The 25,237-nt window shown below is 44.9% G+C and overlaps 1 protein-coding gene, 1 long non-coding RNA gene and 1 other non-coding gene across 3 annotated transcripts in view; all 3 read right to left on the bottom strand.

The window, feature by feature from the left end:
• LOC138950784 (uncharacterized) overlaps positions 1–25,237 on the bottom strand; it is a 274,457-nt gene that overhangs the window by 191,231 nt on the left and 57,989 nt on the right. The gene's annotated exons all lie outside the window — the stretch shown is intronic.
• Positions 974–9,658, bottom strand: LOC138951351 (uncharacterized). Its single transcript, XM_070322970.1, has 5 exons — positions 9,093–9,658; positions 5,442–5,550; positions 2,848–3,072; positions 2,303–2,518; positions 974–1,095 (listed from the first exon to the last, which is right to left on the bottom strand). Exons 1-5 carry the CDS (start codon positions 9,408–9,410, stop codon positions 974–976), a joined length of 990 nt encoding a protein of 329 aa, XP_070179071.1. The 5' UTR covers positions 9,411–9,658.
• On the bottom strand, positions 4,295–4,368 carry Trnah-gug (transfer RNA histidin (anticodon GUG)). The gene has a single exon. It is a non-coding gene; the product is annotated as a tRNA-His (tRNA).

Genomic DNA, 25,237 nt, shown 5'->3' with positions numbered 1-25,237 from the left:
AAGCTTATAGGTTGATGTTGATCCTAAACTTGCTAATTATATATTATATCCATACATTGTTGAATAACACTCTGTTCAAAACAACATAACGTTTTGTTTTATATTAACGTGTATGACTGCTCCATTGCATAAATAAAGACATAATGGATCTCGTAACTGAGTATTGTAAACATGACACCTGTGTGCATTGTATGCATTGTTTCTTGTGATTACGTTTTTTTTGTTTTGTTTCATTGTTTTCAACACGGCAAATTTCTATCAATCTTAATGGTAATAATAAAAGATGCACATTATTCATTCTGACAAACCAACAATTCATACAGAGAGAGAGGGAGATAGACAGATAGATAGAGAGAGAGCGAGCGAGAGAGAGAGAGAACGAAAGAGAGAGAGAGAGAGAGGGTGATAGATCGAGAGAGAGAGCGAGCGAGCGAGCGACAGAGAGCGAGCGAAAGATAGAGAGAGAGAGAGAGAGCGAGAGAGAGAGAGATAGATAGAGAGATAGAGAGAGAGAGAGAGAGAGAGAGAGAGAGAGAGAGAGAAAGAGAGAGAGAGAGAGAGAGAGAGAGAGAGAGAGAGAGAGAGAGAGAGAGAGAGAGAGAGAGAGAGAGAGAGAGAGAGAGAGAGAGAGAGAGAGAGAGAGAGAGAGAGAAAAGGCCTTTGCCACAAGGAGCCTGCTTCCATTTTGAACCTAAATGGACTCTACGCCGACATCGATTCTGTCCTCATCACTAACAACGGAGGAGGCAGGTGTAAGTTACTTTTTACATTTAGTCAAGTTTTGACTAAATGTTTTAACATAGAGGGGGAATCGAGACGAGGGTCGTGGTGTATGTGTGTGTTTGTGTGTGTGTGAGTGTGTGTGTGTGTGTGTAGGTGTGTGTGTGTGTATGTGTGAGTGTGTGTGTGTGTGTGTGTGTGCGTGTGTGTGGTTTGAATTAAGTGTCCAGGGTGTCTTTGGACAGATGCGTAACTAGAAATCATGATGGCAATTGTTTAGCCCATACGGTCTTTGCAATGCCAACAGAAGAAGAGGATGCGACAGAGAACCAAACTCACCAGGGCAGGTTTCCGATGCAGCGTCGATACCGAGAGCTGTAAATAAAAGATGGAGTGAAAAAACATTCAAGAATGTACCGGTAATGGGGGGGGGGGGGGGGAATGGAGGAATGTCAATGAAACACATAATTAAGATGTCACCGTGTTAAAGAGTCACCATCTCTTTTTCCCAAGCGTTACATACATGAAATCAAACTCATTAATGTTCAATTGTATTAAGTTGGTCATCTCTCATTGTGTGAGGGTCATGGAGGTAAAATTCCGTGGAAGATTAGATCAGCGGTAAAACTTCTGATGATATTGGCAAGAACACATGATTTGTGAGAACTACGTCGCTCTTGATTTTTTTGAAAAATACTTAAAGTAGCGGGAATCATGTCCATCACCCATTCACTGCCACAGTATAATGGCATTTTGGTAGATTCACTAATCTGTTCACTGCTCATTCATATAATTATTGAGATATCTCTTAAATCGTTGGCATGTGTTTCGCTTATACCCTTGTCTAACAGGTAATAACTAACATGATGATTGGATTTTGTTCGTGACTGTTACAGTAACAATTGATATAATGACCATTTTTTTCAAAAAAAATGACAGTTGCCAGACATACACGCACACATTGCAGCACATAAAACCACACAAAACACGGCAAACACTGGTGTCAAACATCTGGTACTCCCATTAAGCTAATAAAAGTCTTCTTCTGTGTGGTAATCCATAAATCACTTCTTGTAGAGCTTCCAGAACACTGTATCGCTTGAAAACAGGTCTACGAGTTGAGCTCCGACTTTGGTCCACCATTTTGAATACGATTATCGGTTCGACATTTCTCAGAAAGTTTTCCCCACTTGGTACTAACTTATCTGAACGGTCAAAGGGAAAGAACTGTGCTTTAGAAACCCTACCAATAGTTGGACCAGTTTTCCAAATGACCTCCCATTTAGTTTTCCGAAATTTCGCTGACGTAAATGCCCCGTACCTAGTACGGTTATTGGCGTATGACAAACTGAAAACGACCACGTACCTAGAACGGGGTGGGCAGTGAAGGGGTTTTAGATTAACACTCGAATGAATAACGTTTTTTTTATTCTAAATTGTTTGGAATGTTAGCAGTATATCAGTTTTTTGATTTTAAAATAGCGTGCGTTTTCTCTTATAGCAAGACCATAACACAATACTGAACCAATTACAGAAGCGAAGAACAAGGGGAGAAAACCCAATCGAATGTGATATAGCTTACCCATGACTTGTACCTCACACAGGGTAAGGTGGCTATTGGGGGAGTTGATGACTCTGACGTAGCGGCCTTTGATTGGTCCAGACTGGCACGTGAGACGAGCGGTTTCTTTTGACCTCATTTCGCCGTCATAATGGAAGCACAGAGTCCCCGTGTTGGCTGCGTTCGAGGTGGGATCTTCGGTGTAGACTCGGACGTCGTAGTCTCGCGTTTCGTCGGCTTGATGGGGAACATGCAAGAAAAGTATTGGTATATCCTATTGGTGATCGTTCCTTGCCGTCTTGGTGTGTGTGTGTGTGTGTGTGTGTGTGTGTGTGTGTGTGTGTGTGTGTGTGTGTGTGTGTGTGTGTGCGTTTGTGACATTTGAAATCACACACACACACACACACACATACACACACACACACACACACACACACACACACACACACACACACACTGTGACACACACCAACCTCCATCACACTTATCTCACAAATCCAACCACCCAACCCACCAACCAAACAAAAGCAAAACCAACATCCACACAGCAACAATTAAACGCTTACCATATCCGTTTCTGTTGGTGATAAAGACGGAGTCCACGTAATACAGCCCTCCCAGGTCAACTTGCCACCACGCTCCCTGTGCGGACGGGTTGGCGATGGAACAGGAAAAGGTGAGAAGACGATTAGGACTTCTGTTGCCATCCACAGCTTTCTGGGCGGCGCTGGTAGAATCATAGGTGCTGCTCTGCGTAGCATGCTTATTGAGACCTACGTTCGTCAGCGGAGCTGTTCAGCAGACAAGCGAATGTGCAGGTCAGCAATTGTTGAACCAAGCAATCACCCCCCAAAATAATCAATAAATCAGTGTTATGAACGCGGCTGGAAGACTGCGTAGGCATATTGGTTGAGAGCAACGTTCGTTGTCGGAGCTGTACAGAAGACAAGCGAATTAGCATGTCAGTCATAATTGATGAACCAATTAAGCTATCAGTGAATCAGTTTTATGAACGCGGCTGGAAGAATGGGTAGGTGCTGCTTTGCGTGGCATGCTTGTTGAGAACAACGTTCTTTAGCGGAGCTGTGCAGCAGACAAGCAAATGTGCATGTCACTAATCAATGAACCAAGCAATCACCAAAGCAAGCAATGAGTAAAGGGCTAATACCGTAGAAAAATGAAAGGCCCTCATATTGCTTACAAATGTATTCGCAGATTCTTTTTTTTTTCTTCTTTTTTCCCCCCGTCTTTACGCCTGTAATACACTCAACGTCCCGTTGTGCTCTCACACCGCCCCGTCCCTGCACTCGCTGCTCCAACCATTTCTGAATTTCGTTCCGCTGCCAGACTTGTCGATTTTACAGGGGCGGATGTCGGGTCGCTGCGGTAGGCTACCCTCGGAAGATGACACTGCACTTCTGCTGAGTCACTTCGACTGTGTTTAGTAGTGGGTCTGTCCCGAGCTAATGGACGCAGCCCACTACCTACTATGCCCCCTACAAACGACATTGACTTTTAAGTCGCGGGGCCGGACTGAGTGAGCGCCCCATCCAGAGAGCAGACCGCCACTACGTCCCTCCGTCGACCCCCCAGAACGTCACACGTTGAAGACTGACAGCAGAACTACTTTTCAGCGATAAAGAAACAGGAACACTGAGACCAAGGTCACCATGAGAGCTCCGGGCATGAAGGGCCACAAGAGCCAGGACAATTTATAATTTTGGATGATTAATGAGATGATGATGATTATAATGATGATGCTATGGATTTCCAATTTGGTTTGAGACTACGTGACAGGGCAGCACTCTACGCTTACTGTCATAATATATTCTGGCATCAACCAGGCCCGAGAATTGCCACACCTGCGGTGTTGGTCAGGTATACAGAACCTGAGCACCATCAAAGTCGCATTCGTTAAGTGAATGACACTCGGCTGTGTGATCCCAACCTTCCCATAGGAACCATAGCACTTCCACTCTGGGCAGGAGCCCACCGTAGCCCGAAAAACCCACATGACCCTGATGGGATTTGAACCCATGACCTCCCGGCCCACAGCCCGATGCGCTAACCACTGCGCTACGGGGGCCGGTGTATTCGCAGATTCTACTTCACAAATAATGTTGCACAGCAAGAGGACTACCTTCACTTTGCAAAGGAGGTTTTTGGAAAGCTGAATTAAATGTCGTTAAATGGTGCCGTTTCAATTCCCAGTGTGTCCTTTATTTTTCTCTGTGGGATTCGTGCATCGTCTCTGATCAAACTTTCAACGACAGCAACGTGTGTTGCAGTAATAGTATTCAACTGTCGGTCTGGGCGGGTGTCATCGTTCAAGATCGGTGCACCCCATTTGAAATCATTGTATCAGGTATTGAACGTGTAGGTAGGCCCGACTGGCTTTGGAAGGCGCGACATTCCCAGCAGTTGCCTATAATGTGCAGTAGGTGTTAAAGGAACATAAACATCTTGTGAGAGATTGTTATACATCATGACAATAAACTCCCTTTTGTAATTAACTCCATGACAGGCAAGTAAACATTGACGGGTATAGTGATCTATAAGAGCTGTTTTCTTTCCAGAGGAAACTTCAAGATGCATGAAATGTTTTGTAATCGTCGATGACAGATAAACGTATGCATACGTCATGGTAAATATTATGAGGCATTGCCAGGAGTTTGGATTCTGAGCACTTTCAGAATGCCCCTTCGAATCTAGAGAAATAAACGTCCTACGAAAACACTGCTCTGTACAGTAAAACGTTGATGCACACAACAACAAACAAGTTCCTTGAGGATGAAAGTCGCTTGTTCATTTCAATGCTTGTTATTCATTCTCTCAGGTGCCAGGAGAATGGTTCCGAGTAACTCTCCCTTACTCTATTACAAATGTCGTATGCATTTTGATCGCTTACTTCCCTTTGTGTATCAGACCAGCAAGGATGCACAGTATGGGGAAGGATTAATTGCCTCGTTTTGTTTGAGCGACAATTGACCCATATAAGAGATTTTGTCATTTTGTAGAAAAGTAGGCTAAGTTCCCCCCACCCCCCCCCCCCCCGTCCCCCCCCCGCCCCCCCCCCCCCCCCACCCATGCCACACACAAAAAAATTGTGACTAAACATGTCTGCCCTAAGCAAAAAGAGAAGATCGCTAATATTGATTACCTTGGCATTTTTCTTTCAGATCCTCTGCTGCTGATGCTGCTGCTTCCACCCCTTCTGAATCTGTGTTGCCGCACTGTTGAAGATCGGCTGTCAGCTTCTGGTTTTGAGCCTGGGAATTACGTAACGACAAACTCGTAGTGCATGTCATTCGTATTATTCGTTTGTATACATGTGTGTATGTATGTGTCCCTCGATTGCAGGTTGTTAACACATGTTGTTTGCAGTTTGAGTTTATCCCTCCAGGCACTATTTTCAACAGCTGTGTTGTCTGTGGACATGTTTCACAACCTCCGCCACGATAATGTGTAATCGACAGCAAGAATTTTCCCAGGTATTTAAAATTAATTTGATATCGTACTGTGCCTTTCTGTTGGTATTCGCTATTTTAAAAATGTGGCAAGAATGTTGTCTACCACTGTCTTATATAATAATGAATAACTTTTGAACAAATATAATTCTCAGAACTGTGATTCAAATTGTGTTCCCAAATAGAAAAAAGTGCTGTTTTAAAAGTGTACAATCTACTTGATCAACAAAACAATCGGTTTGACATCAAACGTGTAGGAAACACCCGTGCCCCCTTTAGCTATCATGGCGGCAGTATTCAGTGCTGAGGGGCCCGTTTCATGGGCCAGAAACACAGTTGACCAACTGCATTATTTTGAACGAGTGAAATGCAGTCATCCGACAAAATTGGGTGTCCTGAAAAACATTTTAGTCGGAAAATGTGCTTCTTTGCACGGGGAGTTGCCGGATCACAGTGCTTCAGCCTTACCCTCCCCCGCCCCCCCCCCCCTTCCTTCCTTCCCCCCTAAGCAGCTCGTTCGGACAATCGCAATCGGGTGACGAAGCGGTGGCGTGGTGGTCAGACGTCGCCCTCCTAATCGGAAGATCGTGAGTTCGAATCCCGGTCGCTGCCGCCTGGTGGGTTAAGAGTGGAGATTTGTCCGATCTCCCAGGTCAACTTATGCGCAGACCTGCTAGTGACTTATCCCCCTTTGTGTGTACACGCAAGCACAAGACTAATTAAGTGCGCACGAAAAAAGATCCTGTAATCAGAGTCCATGTCGGAGTTCGGTGGGTTATGGAAACACGAACATACCCAGCATGCCTACTCAACGAAAGCGGAGTGAGCTGACTATGCTCTCAGAGCATAGTGTGGGGAACCCAAACACGTAACCAGAAACAATTCTGGAACGCTGAAGAAGAAGAAGGTGGTCCGTCAGCCAGTGTGACCACTGCGAGGCCATGAAATGGGCTCCTGATGTGCATGCATATTGTCGAGAAAACAAAGGGCGTCGTATCGAGCGGACACAAAGTGCACTTCGGAGCTCAATTCAAATACTGTGACGCTTGACTCAACATAAGTGGGGGCCCTGTAGCTCAGTTGGTAGAGCACTGGACTTGTGATCGAAAGGTCGCAGGTTCGAATTCGGGCCGGGACGGACACGGGTCAACTTGATGTGCAGACCTAGAAACGGAAGCCATGTCCCACCCCCGTGTCACCACAATGGCACGTAAAAGACCTAGGTCATTCTGCCGCAAGTGCAGATGGCTGATACCACCTAGACACGCATACACTTGTGTATCTAATCAAAAGCCGTGGGGGCGTAAAACTCGAATTATCATATAACCCATATCTTATCATAAAGAGGCGAAATATTTAGCTTGTAGGACAGTAAGCATTCTCTCTTTGTTTTCTTTTTCAACATAAGCGTCAGTCGCAGAAATATTCCTCGTTTGCAACGGGCATATAACTTCCCGAACCCATCAAAACCCATCAATGCCCTTAGCGAACATCGTCTATGAACGCGATATATCTTTTGCATGTTTAGAGTGTAGTCGGTATTTTATAGAATTGTTACGGTACTGGGTGGCCGAGTGGTAACGCACTTGCGCTCGGAAGCGAGAGGTTGCGTGTTCGACCCTGGGTCAGGCCGCAATTTTCTCCCCCCTTTCCTAACCTAGGTGGTGGGTTCAAGTGCTAGTCTTTCGGATGAGACGAAAAACCGAGGTCCCTTCGTGTACACTACATTGGGGTGTGCACGTTAAAGATCCGACGATTGACAAAAGGGTCTTTCCTGACAAAATTGTATAGGCATAGATAAAAATGTCCACCAAATACCCGTGTGACTTGGAATAAAGTGTAAAAAAATTCCATCTCACACGGTTTAAGTCTCAGGGCTTGGAAACATGAATACACGCATGCAGGAAAAAAAAATGGGTAGCGCCGTATACTGTATGGCAGCTCGCTTTCCCCATTGAGAAAGCAGCCCGAATTTCTGTGAGGTTACCCCCATGGACTATATAAAATCTTATCCTTATCCTTATCCTTACTACTAGTTAACCTGACATATCAATTGTCATACAAGGCCCTCACCACACTGTACACTTGCGTTGCGGCTAACTGACCACAAGAAAGCAGAGAGCACATCGTCACGCTCATACGAAGAATACCTAACCCAGTGCAAGGCATTTCTGCAGTGAGACTACACGGGAAGCTACTAGAAGGGTACCTGTCATGCGTTAGAGAGTACACACTTTCAGACCATCGGACACCATCGTCACGGTTACGTAAGCAAAACTGCCGTTCTAGTTTCTGAGTTAGGCACTTTTCAGCAGAGGCCGCCGCTATCATACAGGAAGACTTGTTTGGTGTGCAAACACTTTTGGGGGTTATTATGCTGTTGTGCTGATTGAAACAGTTGCTGCCAGCTCTTTAACTCTCGCTTATTCCCTGTCAACTGTCCGTCGAGATAGGCAGTTTGCAACTTACACTGAGCACAAAAAGTTAAGGATATTTTTTCAGTGGTATAGCCCAGATGTTAAACAGCAGTTTTTGAGTCAGACATATACGTGTATTTGAAGAGCAGTCTTTCTTCTGCTCAAAAATGTGTTTCCTGGATCTGAGCTATATTTGGGTATGACGTCACAGGTCCGTGACCACGCCTACCCTCAAAAATGGCGTTGTTTGACGGCATGATTCACTTTCAACCGTCGAAACGGTGAATGAAATAGGCAGATTGTTCAGAAACCAAAATCGTTTGTCTCGTGAGCACTTCAAGTTATTCTTGTGTAAAATCTATGAAGAGAAGAAAACTGATCATAGGAACAACAACTGTGTTCATGGTAATATCATCGACAGTTTCCCCCCGCGGGTTAGGGGGAAGAATTTACCCGATGCTCCCCAGCATGTCGTAAGAGGCGACTAACGGATTATGTTTCTCCTTTTACCCTTGTTAAGTGTTTCTTGTATAGAATATAGTCAATGTTTGTAAAGATTTTAGTCAAGCAGTATGTAAGAAATGTTAAGTCCTTTGTACTGGAAACTTGCATTCTCCCAGTAAAGTCATATATTGTACTACGTTGCAAGCCCCTGGAGCAATTTTTTGATTAGTGCTTTTGTGAACAAGAAACAATTAAGACAATTAACAAGTGGCTCTATCCCATCTCCCCCCCTTTCGCCGTCGCGATATAACCTTGAACGGTTGAAAACGACGTTAAACACCAAATAAAGTAAAGAATCGACACTGTTTCTTCTTGATGTTTTATCAGGAATGAAGAGAATAACAACTTAGTTTTTCAAATAAAAAACATTAAAAGATATAAGCTAGCTTGAGGGAGAATTCGCCAAAGCATGCTCATAGCTACCTGTACAGCAGCAAGCTGATCCTTCAGCGTGTTGAGCTCGTCTTGGTCAGCCCCGGCAGCTGCAGGATTCTTGTCACACTTCTTGAGCAGCTTGGTCTTCTCGTTCAGCTGCTTGGTCAGATTTCGGTTCATCTCTTTCAATTCTTGGATCTCCTTCCGCATCTCTAGTCGTTTTTGTTCGCGTTCCGCTCGAGCCGCCGCATTCGCCGCCTTTTTCTCCTCATTCGTTTGCGGCTGTGGGTCTGGCATACGTCCAGCCAGAACGCTGCCGAGGATGATTGACCAGGTAAGAAGGACGACGATCACGTGACGAAACATGGCGTGAGCTGAATTAAAGTCTCGACTAGCCCAGACTGTGTGCCTACGACTGAAATGTAGAACGAATTTCTCGCCGCTAGCCGAAGCTATACTACTGGTACTTCTACTGCCGCCGAAGAAAAGAAGTGTGAGTTCGGAGAATATAGATGGAAGATGTTGAAGGCGAGGTGGATGGGTCTCTGATGACGTCTGGTGAGGTAGAAGTCAGAGCGTGCGTTCCTGGTAGGTGTTGGAAGAAGAGTAACGGAGCGAATTCTTCTCTCAGAATTTATACAGTTGCTGGTCGGTAATGACGAGGCTCGGTTCGCTTGTATGTTTCAATTGGTTTGTTTGTGTGTGTGTTATTGTCGTTATAATTGGTTTGTATGTGTGTATTTGTTGTGATTGTCCGTGGTTTTTTGTTGTTATTATAGCCACTGTTAAGGTCCTGCGGCGTGTTTAATAGTTTGTGTAAATGGCTGTGTGTGTGTGTGTGTGTGTGTGTGTGTGTGTATGTGCGTGCGTGTGTGCGTGCGTGCGTGTGTGTGTGTGTGTGTGTGTGTGTGTGTGTGATCCTCTTTTTGTGCTATTTCAAACGCTCTTCTGTTTATTTTAGGCTTCAACATCCCACATCTCTTTAGAAATCGCATCGATGTCACCAATAAACCCACAAATACAGATATGAACCTTGTTGATATACTAATTACCAACCGTAAGCATAACCCTAACCATGACTAATGAGAATTGGAAATTGGAAAACAGTTCCAAAGCTCCAGCTATATATACTGTTCAAAAAAAGAAACGCATAGCTTGTAATATTTGGTTAATTTAGTTATATGGCTACAAGGATATCCACCAAACTGCAGAAAATGTTTATCTGGTCGTCGACCTTTCGTCCATTGCCACAAGTGAGCTCTGCACGTGACGCATGCGTTATCAGTGGCTACAATGTCAAAATTGCTCATTTGGCATGACCACTCGTCATGCTTCAGTTGAAACTCGGGGAATATTGAGCTCTCACCATGTCTTCCAAAACCCATAAAAGCGGATTGTTCGCCACAAAGAAATCAGACGACAATTCAGCGACGAAAGATGGCCCGATTGAGCAGAGAAGACCGCCAAATTGCATTGGGTCGTTTACAAGCAGGCCAAAGTGAAAGTGCAATCGCCAGGCACTTCCACGTGTCCCAGAGCACCATCAGTAGACTGTGGGTCAGGTTTCAAGCCACTGGCTCCGTTGCTGACTTGCCACGAGCGGGAAGACCAAGGGCGACAACTGCTGCTCACGACCGCTTCATACGGCTCCGCCACCTCCGGAATCGTTTCCTGTCGGCCTCATCTTCTGTCCAGGCTCTCCCCGGGCCACACCGATTATCGGACCAGACCGTGCGGAACCGCCTGCATGAAGCTGGTTTGAGAGCTCGCAGACCTCACAGAGGAGCTGTCCTCACCCGCCGCCATCGCCAGAACCGAGTGCAGTGGGGCAACCAGCACCTTCGCTGGACCGTCCGGAATCACTGGAGACACGTGTGGTTCAGCGACGAGTCCTACTTCCTGCTCCAGCGACATGATGGTCGGAGGAGGGTCTACCGGAGAGTAAACGAACATTACGCGTCCAACTGTGTGGATGAGGCACCCGTTCATGGTGGTGGAGGCGTCATGGTGTGGGGGCGGGCGATCAATACCGCTGGAAGGAGCACCCTGGTGCACGTCCAAGGGCGCATAACTGCCCAGCGATACGTGGAGGAAATTCTGCGCCCACACGCCCTTCCTCTTCTGGCTGACCAGGATGCCATATTCCAGCAGGACAACGCTCGCCCGTACACAGCACGACTCACCACCCAGTTCCTCACCGACAACCATGTCCAGGTGCTTCCTTGGCCATCCATGTCGCCAGACATAAACCCGATAGAACACCTCTGGGATGAATTGGACAGACGTGTGCGCAGAGACGTGTGCGCAGGCGAGAAGAAGCGCCGGCAAATCACCGCGATCTATTGCAGGCACTTCAGGAGGAGTGGGACACCATCCCACAGCAAGATATCCGGCATCTGATCCAGTCCATGCCCAGAAGGTGCCGGGCAGTTGTTGCTGCTCAAGGCAGTCACACCCCCTACTGACTTGACAGCCTCGGCACCCAATCGTATTGATTGACTGATTGATTTGAAGATGCAAATGAACTGTGTGTGCATTCAACTGTGTCCATACCAAATTTCAAACAAATAATCTAAATATTGGATTTTCTGTTAATTTTTTCGAAAAATAAAACAAATTTGGCAAGTAGCAACTATGCGTTTCTTTTTTTGAACAGTATAATTTAATCACTCGACATAAAAGCGTGTTCGTGTGAGTGTGTGTGTGTGTGTGTGTGTGTGTGTGTGTGTGTGTGTGTGTGTGGGTGTGTGTGTGGGTGTGTGTGTGTGTGTGTGTGTGTGGGTGGGTGCTTTGCCTTTTCTTATTTTGCTGTATTGTTGTATGTTTATGTTATTGTATTTGTTATTTTTGTTTCATTGTTCATGTCTCCTTGAAAACTATATCACGCAGTTCAAATCGTGTAATGATGGAAAGGACCCCTCTGCATAGCTGTCAATTAACCAACGCAATTCCTGAATATAAAGTAGATATGTTAAAACAACACAGTTCTTCGCAGACTTTAGATAGATAGGTCGGTACACATATGTAACTATCAATGGAATTAAGATTAAAGTGGGGTGCTGCTTTAATCTCGATTTTTAACACTCTCTAAATCTGATTAAGGTTCTGAGCAGAGAGTCGTGGGCAGCCAGAAAACCATTAATCCATCTTGTCCGTGCCCTTGTTCGGTCGCACCTCAGCTACGGCCAAGAGGCTTTCTTTGAAAGAGTAGAAAGAGCCGCTCTCAAAGTGGCGCTGGGGGTCCCCAGATCGGCAGTCTCCACTCTACTTTACCAGGAAGTGGGATGGCTGCCACTGAAAGAGGAATGCCACCTCAGATGTGCACAACTGGCTGTCGGATCACACTTTGTCCCAAGCACGGCAGTGGAAGTATTTACCCCAGACATGGGAGATACCGACCACATGCAATACAAAGCTCTTGAATCCAAGACTCATACATACCAAACAGTGCTCCCAATATACAACCATGTGAAGGGCATATGGGAACAGAGTGGCCTGTCCAAGGAAAAGGGTCAGCAGCCGCATCTACTGGGGCAAGGTAGTTTGTAAGTGTGGCGAGACTGGACACCTCACACACGTTTTTGAAGGTTGTGACACTCTCAAGGAAGATATGTCTAGTCTCATCCGCTACAGAAGGGAGACTTTCTCCGCCCACACCCATCACTCGGTGAGAAACCGATGATGGTCTTGGTCACCAATCTGTTCACCTCAACTGTTGCGAACTGGTTCTAGTGTGCTTGCAGCAGACCCAGCACAGCACAGATCCACTTCTGGAATCTTAAGCTAAATGTGTCCCAAGACACACATTTTGTAGTCCTGGCATCCTGAAAGGCAGAGGCCCCAACCTACAGGTTTTCTTCCATACCAAAAACGCCTCCAGACACGGGAACTTGGGAGCAGAGGCAACAGCTCCGCTTGAACCTCAGAAACCAAATGTGCCTCCAGACACACAAATCCCTTAGACGGCCGAGGCTGTGGCCTCTAAGGTTCTCTTGTACCAAACTGCCTCCTGACTCGGCATCAGATTTCTTGCGCTGGCATCTGCTTACATAGACCCACATTAAGTCACCACCGAGTGGTAGACACAGACGACATTTGGTAGCACTGACTGCCAGCTTCACGGTAATGCGTACCCCTAGCGCGGCTCTGCTTGGGTGGGAATGTTCTTAGCAAAACACTATATGTTACTCCATACCCCCTGTTGCAGTTCCACTTTTTACCTTGTGTTTTAGATACAATATCTAAGAACACACCAAAGTTATATTCAAAACTTTACAACAGTCATGCTTCAAATCAATCTCGTAAAACACTGATGATTTAGATTAATGAATAAATTTATTGGTTGGTAATATTTCCGGATTCTTTAACAAACTATTTCTATTTTAGATCTAACGAATTTGCGTTCATAGTTAATTGTTCTTGCATTGACAGCTAGTTTAGGTCGAACTGGACTTATCTCAACTGGGCTGGTTAGTTATAAAGTCCGAATGTCCTGATGGAAGCCTGGATTCACATGATGACCATAGTATTGACGAACTTGATGCAGATCACTTGATGATGATGATGATTAGTAGACAAACTCCTTTTGCTCCTCGCTGGTGGATCACACTGGTGGCGTAGCTTGGTTAGTTCACCCTTATCCCAGCGGATCCTAGACGCTCGAACCCCTGGATCAAAGGTAATACTTGTTATTAACAACGGTATCCTAGGATCAAGGTTAATTTTGATTTCTTGCCCTACCTTCATGTCGGGCAGTTCGCAGACAAACCAAGCATGGTTACTGAATAAAATACTAGATCTATATGCCGAACTAACTTGCAGCATGTACGTTTATGATTAACTTCATTAAACATTCTAAAACAAATATCATATGCGAATAGATGTGAGTGTATAATAGCTGTTCCTTCATTGATGGACGCTCGATATTACAACGACACCTTACCTCTTGATGCTCCTTTCCGGACACTACTCTACGAGTCTGTGCGGCTGCGGGTTACATCTCAGGCCTTGGGATGGTAGGTTAGGTGCAGGCGGCTTTTCATCGGTGGTTACACAGGATTCTTGTTCCCCACTTGTAGCCTCTCAGTACCCGGCAAATAGTGACCGTAATGGTTAGCGGTTCACGTTTCCTTCCTCCAAATAACTGTTTTCATCCCACGATGCAACTCCATGAGTTACGTAAATTCGCATATTAATGACGCAGTAATGACGTTGATCCAACATGTAGATTCTCATACTAGTGACGTCATTACTTCGTCTCCAAGGTCTCGTAGACTCTTACCCTAATGGTGCAACAAAATATTTCAGTCTCGGCTAAACAAGAGTTGTTTGGAGTTGAGTCGTAACATAACCCCGGGGGGTGGACAAGCGAAATCTTATTTCGTTTCCGTTTATACGACTCAATATACAATACAATACAATACAATATACAATATGCATAAACAATTGTTTCCACATTTTGGAGTAGATCCGCATGAGCCTGTCGCGGCCAGTTTGGCCTCACTACTCCAACGGGGTGGACAAATTTTCCTTCTGGACTCTGAAACTCAGTTGATGCGACTCAAATAGTCGGCACCTAGGTTGTCCTTTCCTGGGATGTAGTTGATTGTGAAGGAGTATGGTTGCAATTGTAGCGACCATCGTAACAGACGAGGGTTTGTTGGATTCCTCTGTAGGCATTTCAAGGGTTGGTGGTCTGTCTCCAACACAAAGTGTCGTCCGTACAGGTATCTTTCAAACTTCTGTACTCCCCAGACTGTTGCTAGACATTCCTTTTCCACAGTCGCGTATCGGGACTCAGCCCCGAGTAGCTTCTTCGACTGGTACGCTACGGGGTGTAGCTTCTCTCCATGTAGTTGCATCAGTACCGCACCGATTCCTCGGTCTGATGCGTCAGTGCGGAGAACGAAGTCCTTGCCGAAATCAGGCATTTTCAGGACTGGTTTCTCACTGACCATTCGTTTGAGTCTTGCGAAGCTCTTCTTTGCCTCGTCACTCCATTTGAGTTTGTCTGGCAAGCTCTTCTTTGTCATGTCGGTGAGCGGCACGACCACAGTCGAGTAGTTTTCCAGGTATTCTCGGTAAAACCCCGTGAGACCCAAAAATGCGCGTAGCTGTTTCTTTGTAGCTGGTTCTTTGGCGTTCACGATCTTCACGATTTTATCGTCTTCTGGCCACCTCTCTCCATGCCCGATTTCATGGCCAAGATACGGCAATTGGTCGAATCCGATGTAGCATTTCGACGGTTTTGCTGCAAGGTTGGCTTCTTTGAGCCGCTGAAGGACTGCCTTCAGGGCTTCCATGTGTTGCTCCCACGTCTCAGTGGCTATCAAGATGTCATCCATAAAATGGTACACATCGTCTCGGTTGAGGGGACCTAGCAACTTCCTCATCATCCTGTTGAAGATGCCAGTGGCGGTCTTCAACCCGAAGGGCATGTTCACCCATCGGAACTGGCCTCGTGACGTCACAAACGCGGTTTTGTCTCTGTCTTCCTCGACAATGGGTATTCCCCAGTAGCCATGCGTGAGATCTAGCTTGGAGAAGTACTTGGCTTTTCCTAAGCTTTGGAATAAATGTTGAACGTCGGTGATGGGTTCCCCATCGAACACCGTGACATCATTCAACCCACGGAGGTCCGCGCAAAAGCGGTACTTCCCTTCTTCTTTCTTTTTGACGAGAACAATGGGTGAATTGTAAGCTGAGTTGGCGGGTTCGATGACTCCTAGCTTCAACATCTCTTCGACTTCATTCTCCACCATCTTCACATACGCATGTGGAATGGGGCGTGGTCTTGTCTGTGACCTCGATTCGACACGTAGTCAGATTCGTGGTGAGTGGTACGTCGGTCAGATTATCTAGTCTGTCCGCGCAGATCTGTCTCGCTTCAGTTCGCTGTGACTGAGTGAGTTTCTCTGAAAAGTGCACGTGGTCTAAACCTTCTGTGCGCTTTGTCTCAAATGTTGGGATAGTCCTCTGACTGTCCAACCTGAAGATGTCGTCGTTAGTGGTTTCGTCCTCCTCTACCACTACTGAGACGATCACTTCTTCCTCTTCTTCTTCTACTACTGCAACCGGAATTGTTCCATCGGTGACAGGTTGCTCACGTTCGACGTAAGACTTGAGGAGGTTGACATGGAATACTTTTTCCTTCCTCCTTACTTGGACTTTGTAGTCGAAATCATTCAACTTCTCTAACACTTCAAATGGACCTTGCCAAGTGAGTTCCAGTTTGTTTGTTTTCAATGGCTTGAGAATCAGGACTTTCTCTCCTGGTTTTAGCGACCTTGGTTTGGCTTTACGATCGTAATATTGAGCAGATCGCACTGAGGCTTTTTTCAGGTTCTCTCGAGCAAGCAAACAGGTCTCTTCGATCCTCTCACGAAGGTTCACTACATATTCCGCAGTGGTTTTGACCTCATCTGAGACGCTCTCATCTGTCCAAATCTGTCTCAAGAGTTGCATTGGTCCTCTGACAGTACGCCCGAACAACAGTTCGAATGGCGAGAAACCTAAACTCTCTTGAGGAGTCTCGCGGTATGCGAACAGTAATGCAGAGATGAACGTGTCCCATGCTTTGGGCTGTTCTATGCACATCTTTTTGAGCATGTTCTTTAACGTGCCATTCATTCTCTCGCACAAACCATTTCCAGCTGGATGAAATACCGCAGAGGTTTTCCTTTTGATGCGGAGGAGTTCAGTGACTTCCTGCATCAGAGTGCCTGTGAACTGGCTCCCGTTATCAGTCAGTATTTCACTTGGGATACCGAGTCTAGTCCAAAAATCCCACAAAGCATCGGCTACTGTCTCGGCGTGAATGTCCTTCAACGCGACAGCTTCAGGGTAGCGGGTGGCAAAGTCAACCATGACGAGGATGTACCGTTTTTTGTTCTCGGACATAGGAAGAATAGGCCCGATGATATCGACTGCTACTCTTCTGAAAGCAGTCTCGAACACTGGCATCTTGCCCAATGGGACCTTCTTCGTAAGGTGTTTTGGCGCGGATCGCTGGCAAGCGTCACATGACAAGCAGTAGCGGCGGATCTCAACACCACAGCATGGCCACCAAAATTCGCGTCTAATCCTTTCGGCGGTACGACGCTGACCTTGGTGTCCTGCCATTGGATGATCATGGCCGAATGCGAGCACCTTACTACGGAACGATTTGGGAAGAATAACCTTCAAAGACTCCTCTCCTTTCCGATTGAACGTCGACTGGTACAAGATACCATTCTTTTCCACGACCCTCATGTGGCCTCTCTCTTCTCCGGTAGCAGCTTGTTTCCTGATGCTGTCTAACGAAGGATCTGTCTTCTGAGCCTCGCGTAAGTCCTTTGGAGTAAACATATCCAATGTTGGCTCCCGGCTACTTGGCTTACTCGCAGATTTGTCTCTATCATTGTCCAATTTGGACTGTGCTCTGGTATCTATGGCCCCAGCGACTGTCTCAGTGCTGTCGTGATACCAGGCAGGTTCTCTGACAGGGAAAATCGGTGTTTTCCTCCTGTCGTTCTGAGTTCCATGGAACTCCCCTATGAGCACCGGCATTATGGGATCCGCCATGACCACGACTTCTGTCTCTCCGCAGAAGAAGGGCGAATCCACATGAATGATCGCGGTCTCGCAGTACCGGACTTTACTTTTGTCCGCTAACGTGGTCCTCTTTCTCTGACCAGTCATTTTGTCGGCCGGCACAAGATGTGCGGCCACCACAATCGAGCTACAGCCCGAGTCTCTCAGGGCGGTCACTCGTTTGCCGTTGACTTTGACGTCAACTAGATCCGAAAACTTTTTTGTGGTGCAGTCTCGACACAATTTATCTAACGGGGATTTTCTTCCCTGTGTTTTGCGTCGGACATCTTCAACCGTCACAGCTCCGGCGGTGTTGCCTTTTTTCCGTAAGGGACAATCGCTCGAACGGTGTAGACCTACGCGACAATAGAAGCATAGTCCTGCTTCTCGGAGTTTTTCGCGTTCCGCCGGTGTCAAAGAAGATCTTTTACCTTGTTGAGGTGATGGTTTATGATCCTTCTCAAAACGTTTCGTTCCGTCCTGAGGAGTTCGCGTTGGTGTCGGTCTCAATTTATTTTGGCTTCTGTTCAGCTCATAATCGGACGCGAGTTTTCCCATCTCCTTGGCATTGATCGGGTTCCGGTCTTTGACATGCACGGCGAGATCAGAAGGCATTGACTGCAAGGACTGCTCTCGCAGGATCAAATCGGTTAATCCTTTGACAGTTTTCTCGCACGGATCAAGCTCGATCCACTTGGTTAGGTACCGATCGAGTCTAGTGATGTGTTCTTTGTAAGTTTCCGCGGGATTACGTCTAGTATTGCGGAATTTCATGCGATATTGCTCAGCGGTGAGCTGGAATCCTTCAAATAACGCGCTCTTCACCTTTTCATAGTCATCAACATCCTCATCGTCCATTTTGGACACGATGGTACGGGCCTTACCTTTCAAGAAGTATATCAGCCGGGAGGCTTTCTTTGATTCGTCCAAATTCATATCTCTGGCATAGTGTTCAAACTGTTTGAGCCAGGATTCAACGTCATCCTTGTCATCAAGGTAAGGGATTTTGGGAATGAAACGGGGATCATGGTCATGTGAGGATTGGGAAGGATGAGCTGCATTTTCATTCGTGTTCATCTGAACCTCGCTCTGAATGCGCAGCTCTTCTATCCTAAAGAGTCTGTCTCTCTCATTCTCTTTGAATTGGCGCTCATCTTTACGCTCTTGAGCTGCTCGCTCATGTTCACGTTCTTGAACTTCTCGCTCATGTTCCCGCTCTTGAGCTTCTCGCTCATGTTCACGCTCTTGAGCTGCTCGTTCTTTATCCCTCTCCCCTTGGACGAATGACTGTAGTTCCTTTCCTTCCAAACCCAACTCTTTCCCCATGGTGATCAATTCCTTGATCGAACTGACGCTGGGACTTGATGGAACGGTCTGCTCGACCTGTCCGTTCACAGGCTGAGCGGCGTGGCCGTCATCACCTAGATCGGTGATATCAATCAGATTTGCTCCTTCTGTATATTCTGGGTCTATGCCCACGGTTGACGAGAATCTGGTGTAGTGCTGATGATGTCTGGTATCAGCCATTTTAGGTAATCCCTCAAAATACAAAACTTTGGTACATCCACTCTTGGTGGTACTCTAATATATGGAAGACTCTTACCCGCAGGTATTGTTCAACCTTTCAACACTGGTACAAACAATGTTACACGCGCACGTGATTTTTCCTACACCTGTCCTTCGTCTCTATCTTGAACCGAAACGACTAACTAGGACTTAGCGGTGTGTCGCTGAGTAAGTTGCCTTACAAAGCCTTATGTGATGACGACCTTCAGTCTGTCAAACACACCCACAGAAGTTTTCCCCACTATTAACTATCAACCCGCGGGTTATAGATAACCAATAATGTGAAGCACAACTTAAATAAGCAACACGTTTTAAATGTTACTCCGACTAGAGTTATAATTTAATCTGAACTTAAACTAAGGTCCTAGTACTATCGAGCGTCCATCCTGGTTGGAATTATAACACACTCACCGTTTTGATCAGAACTTGAGAGTATAATTCGAACCGACAGTTAGTTAGTAAACTGCCAATTTCCCGTGAAGTTGTCGAACATCAATTCTATGTCTTACCTTATGACTATGATACTGTCCGACGAACTAGATGGAAATCCTTCCACGAATTAATTTAGCAAAAACGCTGTTCGTGAACAACAGCGATCGCGAAGATTCTTTGGGCAGAATGTACCCAAATCAAACACGGAGTTATTTAAAATTTCTTCTTACAGAAATAATTTAAATATTCTACTTACCACCGTCTGGTCTGTATATGAGTGAATCCGACATGAAGCAGGAAATGATTTTAAATTTTGAAGAAAAAAGAAAAAAATGAAGAAAGATTTTTCCAGAAAATATTCTAATTTCCGTCGCTTCACGGATAATTTGACTAACTAATTTATGGGGTAAACCAGTTGTCAATGCAAGTTTTTCTTAGGTACGAACACGAGTTCAGTATAGATCTCCGGACAGAGCCCCCATTGTTGCAGTTCCACTTTTTACCTTGTGTTTTAGATACAATATCTAAGAACACACCAAAGTTATATTCAAAACTTTACAACAGTCATGCTTCAAATCAATCTCGTAAAACACTGATGATTTAGATTAATGAATAAATTTATTGGTTGGTAATATTTCCGGATTCTTTAACAAACTATTTCTATTTTAGATCTAACGAATTTGCGTTCATAGTTAATTGTTCTTGCATTGACAGCTAGTTTAGGTCGAACTGGACTTATCTCAACTGGGCTGGTTAGTTATAAAGTCCGAATGTCCTGATGGAAGCCTGGATTCACATGATGACCATAGTATTGACGAACTTGATGCAGATCACTTGATGATGATGATGATTAGTAGACAAACTCCTTTTGCTCCTCGCTGGTGGATCACACTGGTGGCGTAGCTTGGTTAGTTCACCCTTATCCCAGCGGATCCTAGACGCTCGAACCCCTGGATCAAAGGTAATACTTGTTATTAACAACGGTATCCTAGGATCAAGGTTAATTTTGATTTCTTGCCCTATCTTCATGTCGGGCAGTTCGCAGACAAACCAAGCATGGTTACTGAATAAAATACTAGATCTATATGCCGAACTAACTTGCAGCATGTACGTTTATGATTAACTTCATTAAACATTCTAAAACAAATATCATATGCGAATAGATGTGAGTGTATAATAGCTGTTCCTTCATTGATGGACGCTCGATATTACAACGACACCTTACCTCTTGATGCTCCTTTCCGGACACTACTCTACGAGTCTGTGCGGCTGCGGGTTACATCTCAGGCCTTGGGATGGTAGGTTAGGTGCAGGCGGCTTTTCATCGGTGGTTACACAGGATTCTTGTTCCCCACTTGTAGCCTCTCAGTACCCGGCAAATAGTGACCGTAATGGTTAGCGGTTCACGTTTCCTTCCTCCAAATAACTGTTTTCATCCCACGATGCAACTCCATGAGTTACGTAAATTCGCATATTAATGACGCAGTAATGACGTTGATCCAACATGTAGATTCTCATACTAGTGACGTCATTACTTCGTCTCCAAGGTCTCGTAGACTCTTACCCTAATGGTGCAACAAAATATTTCAGTCTCGGCTAAACAAGAGTTGTTTGGAGTTGAGTCGTAACACCCCCCGCCCTCCATGGAACTTCTTGACCCCAACATATTGGGTGGGGAGTTTGCCCAGTCGGTAGAGGCGCTGGCTTTAAAACCGGTTGTTACTATCAGCGTGGGTTCAACCCACAAGTTCTGCGCGGGATGTGTGTCCCAGAGTCAACTTTGTGCAGACTCTCCTCGGTGTCCGAACACCCCCGTGTGCACGCATGCGCACTATAAAGATCCCAGGGTCACAGGGAAAATCTCAGGCCTTGAAAACACGAACACATGCGTGCAAAAATATGAAGCCCCGGTGTCCGTTCGGCCAACAGCCCATAAAGTAACCATTTCAGCACTGACCCAAGACGACGGGCGGGGATATAGCTCAGTTGGTAGCGCGCTGGATTTGTATTCAGTTGGCCGCTGTCAGCGTGAGTTCGATCCCAGGTTCGGCGGAAATTTATTTCACAGAGTCAACTTTGTGTGCTGACTCTCTTCGGTGTCCGAACCTCCTCCCGTGTACACTACATTGGGTGTGCACGTTAAAGATCCCACGATTGACAAAAGGGTCTTTCCTGGCAAAATTGCTTAGGCACAGTTAATAATTGTCTACCTGTACCCGTGTGACTTGGAATAATAGGCCGTGAAAGGTAAATATGCGCCGAAATGGCTGCAATCTACTGGCCGTATAAAATTTCATCTCAAACGGCATCACTGCAGAGCGCCTAGAACTGTACCCACGGAATATGCGCGATATAAGACTCATTGATTGATTGATTGATTGATTGACCCAACCCGGTCCCTAGCCCATTTCAGGGCTCCTCTAGCAGCCGGCAGCCAGCTGTCTACATCCCCACCCCCCCCCCCCCCCCCCCCCCGCCCCCTTCCACTGCATTTTTATTTGTTTATGTTTATACAAAGCCGGGTTTTCACGTGTAAAATGCCCCTTTTGGCCGTGAGGGCGTAAAACTTACATTTTCTCGATTTAAGACACATTGATTACTTTTGTTTTGCTATCATTATTTACAATGATGTTGTTTGCATATTTGTATATGTGCTTCTCTTCAATACCTATTTAATGTACGTAATTATTTATTTTGCCATCCCGTACATGAACAAGCTTAAGTTGCTAATAGAAACAAGTAATTAAATCATGAATAAGTACATTAATTAAAAAAAATAGATTGGCGCAATGGTGACTCATAAGAATAACGTTTCGAGATGATTCATCTACAGGAGCGGGGTCATTACAGGGCTAATGGCTGGTATGTTGTGTCTTTCAAGCACGTACAAAATGCATTCTATATTGGTATAGCTGTGTTTATGTCCTGCTTTGTGTGTGTATGTTATTTGTGTTAATGTTATTGTTTTTTCCGTTGTTTTTTTTCCCAGTAGATTTCATTTCTGTCACAAGTTTTTAGTTTACTCTCAGTCGTGTAAACCAATTTTGTTCCTAATTAATAATTAGTCGGTGCAGCTTTTATCTTACAATCGTATCCGATGAGTGTGTGTGTGTGGGGGGGGGGGGGTGTGGGGGGTGTGGGGGGGGGTGTTGGTGTGGGGGTGTGGGTGTGTGTGTGTGACCGTCCATCTGTATATCATTATTTTAATTTTATTTTGATTCAATGATGTAGTCGGCACACGGGTTATTCCTAACAAAAGATTTTGAGAGAGGGAGAGAGAGAGAGATAGTGAGAGAGAAAGAAATAGAGAGAGAATGAGAGAGAGAATGTGAGAGATAGAGAGAGAGTGTGCGAGAGATAAATTGAGAGAGAGTAAGAGATAGAATGAGAGAGGGAAAAAGAGAGAGAGAGACTCAGACTCAGACTCAGACTCAGAACTTTATTACAAAAGGATACAGGTTTTAGGCAAAGCCTATTCTTCCAACCTGTCCTTTATACAACACATAAAGACAGACGCACATTAAAAATATAAATTCAATCATATAAAATACAGAAATACATTGTATGGAATGCAACACAATGTGCATTTAAGGAATTACATAAGGAGAACTCAAAAATTACAAAATTACATTGACATAGTTATACCTTTCATTTGGGAATAAAGTTGCTCCGATCAGCTACACATCCGTTAACACTAGTACAAAATGTTTAACAAAATAACAATCGAACAAGACATTTCATTCACGAATGATGTGTGAACGTGACTGTCTCTTAAACATGTTCACTGAAGTTGCATTTCAGAGAGAGAGGGAGAGAGAAAGAGAGACAAAGAGAGAGAGCGAGTAAGAGAGAGATATACAGAGACAGAGCGAGAGAAAAGACAGACAGACGGAGAGAGAGAGACAGAGAAAGAGACAGATAGAGTGAGAGAGAGATAAATTGAGAGAGAGTGAGAGAGAAAGTGAGAGGGGAAAGGAAAGAGAAAGAGTGTGAGAAAGAGAGAGAGATAGAGAGAGACAGAGAGAGAGAGAGAGAAAGAAAGAGATAATATACAGAGACAAAGCGAGAGCAGAGACAGACAGACAGGCGGACAGAGAGAGAAAGAAAGAGAGAGAGAGACAAATAGAGAGAGATATACAGAGACAGAGCGAGAGAAGACACAGACAGGCGGACAGAGAGAGAGAAAGAAAGAGAGAGAAAGAGAGACAGATAGACAAATAGACAGACAGACAAATAGACACACAGACAGACAGACATACATACAGAAACAGACAGACAGACAGACAGACAGACAAGACAGACATACAGAGAGATCTGTGAACTAGAAAATTAAAGAGAGATTTCCGCAGGAGTATAATTATGTAAAAGCATTCGGGGTGGCCAACTGATACGAAACCATAGACAATACGACACGGCAAAGAAAGAAAAACACATTCAGGATATCACGAACTGCAAAAAGATCACAAGGTATAATGCAAGTCATCAGTGACGCCTTTTTGCCTTCAGTGAATAACTCAACTTCAAAACAGAAGAAACAGGAAGCTCACATTTAGTGTGAATTACTGTCAGCGCATACGGAGTTTTCTTTTAATATGGAGCCCGTTGACATCTTGGTTTAAACAATGGTTTATTCATATTTTACGTGTTCAGGAAATGTACATCGACATAAGGTGAAAACAACAACAACAAGAAATTCCTCCGAGGTAGGAAAAACACCCCCGTCCTTACCATTCTCACTGCCACCAACTGAGAAGGTTATTTCCCTTTGACCATTAATATGTCCCTCTATAAGTCCTTGTAGAATCGTAATCCACCAATAACTCCCTAACCGTGTGTTTGACTGGTCCCAATTTTTGTAAGGACCGTCTCAGGAATGTATAGAACCTGTTCACCAAGTTTGGTGACGATCGGTCCGTTCATTCTTGAGATCTATATGCGAACACAAACACACAAACAAACAAACAAACACATCGACCGAATCCTAAACACACCCCTATACCGGGGGTGTAATTAAGCCTACTGCTTATGGCGGTGTCTTCAAACAAATTTACAAGAAGAATATGGTTGATATCTTGTCCTATATTAAGATAAATATTATATATGGGAAATAATTATCCTACTTGGTGAGTTTTGCCTGAAACGTATTGATTGATTTAAGCAAGCCAAATACAAATACTAATCAGTTAGATTAGGTAATAAAGTTAATTCAAGTATCACGGCAAGAAGAACAAGAAAGCTGAAACGTAATTCCCTCTTTACAACCACAGGGCCCCTCCCAACCACCTTCTGAAGAAAAGAACAAGTCGCGTAAGGCGAAAATACAACATTTAGTCAAGTTCAGTCGAACTCACAGAATGCATTGCATTTTTTCCGCAAGACCGTACACTCGTAGCTTCGTCTGTCCACCGCTCGTGGCAAAGGCAGTGAAATTAACAATCCAGAAAAGTGCAGTAGCGGTTGCGCTGAGGATGATAGCACGCTTTTCTATATCTCTATTCTTTTTAACTTTCTGAACGTGTTTTTAATCCAAACATATCATATCTATATGTTTTTTTGAATCAGGAACGGACAAGGAATAAGATGCAATTGTTTTTAAATCGAGTTTGGAAATTTTATTTTAATCA

This window comes from Littorina saxatilis, linkage group LG16 (assembly GCF_037325665.1).
Source record: "Littorina saxatilis isolate snail1 linkage group LG16, US_GU_Lsax_2.0, whole genome shotgun sequence".
Lineage (NCBI taxonomy): Eukaryota > Metazoa > Mollusca > Gastropoda > Littorinimorpha > Littorinidae > Littorina > Littorina saxatilis.
The sequence above is the reverse complement of the archived record's forward strand: the minus strand, read 5'-3'. Positions and strand labels throughout refer to the sequence as shown.

Bases quoted from the DNA above. Each gene is read 5' to 3' on its own strand.
- LOC138951351 (XM_070322970.1), bottom strand. From the start codon at position 9,410: ATGTTTCGTCACGTGATCGTCGTCCTTCTTACCTGGTCAATCATCCTC. The intron at 2,519-2,847 runs GTAAGCGTTTAA...TTCCCCATCAAG, and splicing joins CACCAACAGAAACGGATATG to CCGACGAAACGCGAGACTAC. The intron at 1,096-2,302 runs GTAAGCTATATC...TTTTATTTACAG, and splicing joins GTGTGAGGTACAAGTCATGG to CTCTCGGTATCGACGCTGCA.